This window comes from Juglans microcarpa x Juglans regia, chromosome 8D (genome assembly GCF_004785595.1).
Source record: "Juglans microcarpa x Juglans regia isolate MS1-56 chromosome 8D, Jm3101_v1.0, whole genome shotgun sequence".
NCBI classification, from domain to species: Eukaryota; Viridiplantae; Streptophyta; class Magnoliopsida; order Fagales; family Juglandaceae; genus Juglans; species Juglans microcarpa x Juglans regia.
The window spans coordinates 20,972,044-20,975,021 of NC_054608.1; the positions used below are offsets into that span (position 1 = coordinate 20,972,044).

Below are 2,978 nucleotides of genomic sequence, written 5' to 3' on the forward strand. Positions count from 1 at the left end.
CATAAAAAAATAAAAAGAAAGTAATAATAAAAATAATAAATAATAATAAGATATTAACCAAATGATTAAACTACTTTTTTATATTGTTGGACGTTATTTTAAATATTTTATTTTTTATTTTTTTTAATAACTCAACCTGGTGCAACGTGAAGTAGATCATCTGAATAAATAAAATTTCAGATAATCCAAGAAATAAATGGGAAAGACGAAAGAGATTGCAAAGTGCACACAAGCTGAATTTAATCATTTAATCAGCAAAACCAAAAGAAGCCACGATCCTATACACCTTCTCCATTAATATCTTTGATAAATTAGCAGGCATTACATCAAATATATGATCAAATCATCAAACACCTTCCGGATTCATCAAAATTAATGAACCCAGAAACGAAATTCCAAAAAAAAAACAAACAAACAACAATTTACATAGCAAAAACAGTCATCACAAAAACAGTCATCATTATGCATAATTCCCATTTTAACTCTCTCAGATTCCTTGTTTTTCTTTTCCTCCTTCATCATTCTTTGATTTTGTTTCATTCTTGTTATCTGAATACGTAGTTAAATGTGAGAGAGATAAAACGAGACAGATTTACGGGAGATAGAGACTTGGGTGGTCTTGAACAGCCCATTGACTCTGGCTCCAGTATGCTTGATCGACGGTGTTAGGTAGATCGAACAAATCTTGATCCCCACTAACTTGCCAATCCAACGATCCGAAACCTCCACCGCCCGATCTATCCTGCAAGGATGATAGATCGAGCTGGACCGTCTGATCCACTAGCTCCCCCGTGATCTCCTGCTGAATCTTCGTTTCCTCTCCAACCATACCTCTCATCATCGCCTTACACTGCTGCTGCTCCTCCTGTTGCCACCGCTGCTGTTGATGGCGATCATGGCTTTGGTGATTCAACCTGAACGGCGTCGTCTCCGAAACTCCATTGAATCCAAACGGTAATGCCTCGCTCGACGCCGTTATCAGGCTCGTGAAGCTCCCTATCTCCGAGAATATTCCGCAGTCGGAACCTTGTTCCAGTAACCCCGTCTCGAAACTAGGGTTGGAGATGAACAATTTGGAGTCCTGGACGTTCAACAGATTCGAATATGAGTTTAAAGAAGGAACCTCGGTTGAAACCGCCTCCGTGGCCGCGTTGGTGTTTGTGGCGGTGAGACTGGAGCTCTCGCTGCTAGAATTAGAGTTGGACTTGCGCTCTCGCTGCCGCTGCGGCTGCGGAGTTGACGTGTCGGAGGAAGCAGGCTTAGGCTTGGAGCGCTTGGCTTTGCGGCAGCCACCGCCGACGGGTACGTTGCGGAGGACGCCACCTTTGGTCCAGTAGCGACGGCAGCTCTTGCAGAAGTGGCGGGGCTGGGACTGGTTATAGTTGTTGTAGTAGCAGAACTTGGTGTTGAGCGAGTCGCACCGCGGGCACTTGAGCGCCTGGTGATGGTTCTGCTGCTGGTGGTTGTGGTGTTGATGATGCAGCCGAAGCCTCCGATCGGCTCCTCCTCCACCGACACCTCCAAACAGTCGCCCTCCCCCTCCGATCGAATGGATTTCCTGCATTTCTGTAACCTCGCCTCGTCTCAATCTCCCGAGAGAATCTAAAATCTTTTTTTCCCAGGGCGTAAATTCCAAAGTCTCGTTAAAAAGAAGAACTCTGGAGTCTGCAAATTTTCTCGTAGGAATTTACTTTATTTTTCCCCAGAAAGTGCTTTGCGCACCCTTGATGACTGTGACTGGGAAAGTTCTCTCTCGCAGTTTTATGTGTGTGTGTGAGAGGAAGCACAGCAACAGCTTCCTTCTGACAAATATCCTCTGTGCATATCTTCCAACTCTTTCATCATCTATTTTCGTGCTTTCCTATCAAAATGACTGGACAGTCCCTTAAAACCGAAAAAATGACGACGGTACTCTAATATGACAACAGTCCCTAAAGGTCAATTATTTGAGCATTTGGTCATGTAAAATCTATATTTTTTTAAAATTTAAAGGAAAAAATTTAATATAGGCGATTCATTATGTATTTTATAACTAATATGTAGTTTGTTACAGGATCATCTCTACATCTATTGAACACAATTTATATTTGTATGAATATTTAATTTATTTATCTCTCTACTTTTCACTCTTTTTCATTTCTTTATCTACTTTTTATTTTTTACTTTATTTAAACTGAATAAAATATATTAAAATATATAATATTTAAATAATATTAAGAAAAAATAAATAAGTTAATATATGTTATATTATAAAAGTTAGTATATAAAATAGAAAAAATAAATTTTAATGATATATTTTAAAGGATATGATGAATAATCTATTAAAAGTACTCTTAGCTAATCTGGTAAAGTAGATAAAATCATGTTCTATTATAGTATTATACCGTATCTTATTATTAAATTTGTTTAGATAACCACAATGCTTAAATAAATGAGTAATTATAGATATAGTTTTAAGGAATGTAAATCTCGCGTACTTTTTTTTTTTTCTTTAAAAGTGAAGTTCACAATTAAAAATTATTTTTTTATGTGCATTCTAGATTCAGGGCCGCCTTAATAGGTTCCGAGGCCTAAGGTTGAAATTTTGATTGAGGTTTTTTTATTTTAAAAATTAAAATTAAATAAATTTATTTATATTTATATTTTTACATTATACTTTTATTTAAGAATAACTCCAGTCATTTTGCAAACTAAAATTACATATTAAGATTTTATACCACTTTTTCAACTGACTTAATCTTGGTTAAAAAAAAATTGATTTAGAGATCATTTTATTAAATCTAGTTTTACAATATGTGCTTTAGACTCTTTGTCCGTTTGGGAACAAAATTGTTCTCAAGTATTTTCAATTATTCTTAAATTCAACTTTTTTTTTTCTTATTTGTTAAAATCTAATAAAATATTTTAACTCAAACTATTTCACTATTATTCACAAATATTCTGAGATATTCTACAAATAAACCCTAGAAGCTATTATA

The 2,978-nt window shown here is 35.7% G+C and overlaps 1 protein-coding gene across 1 annotated transcript; it reads right to left on the bottom strand.

The window, feature by feature from the left end:
* Positions 1-223: 223 nt before the first annotated feature.
* Positions 224-1,832, bottom strand: LOC121243601 (dof zinc finger protein DOF5.4). The gene has a single exon (XM_041141731.1). The coding sequence runs from the start codon at positions 1,562-1,564 to the stop codon at positions 593-595; it is 972 nt and encodes a 323-aa protein (XP_040997665.1). The 5' UTR covers positions 1,565-1,832; the 3' UTR covers positions 224-592.
* Positions 1,833-2,978: the final 1,146 nt, after the last annotated feature.

Coding starts and splice junctions, on each gene's coding strand:
- LOC121243601 (XM_041141731.1), bottom strand. CDS start 1,564: ATGCAGGAAATCCATTCGATCGGAGGGGGAGGGCGACTGTTTGGAGGT.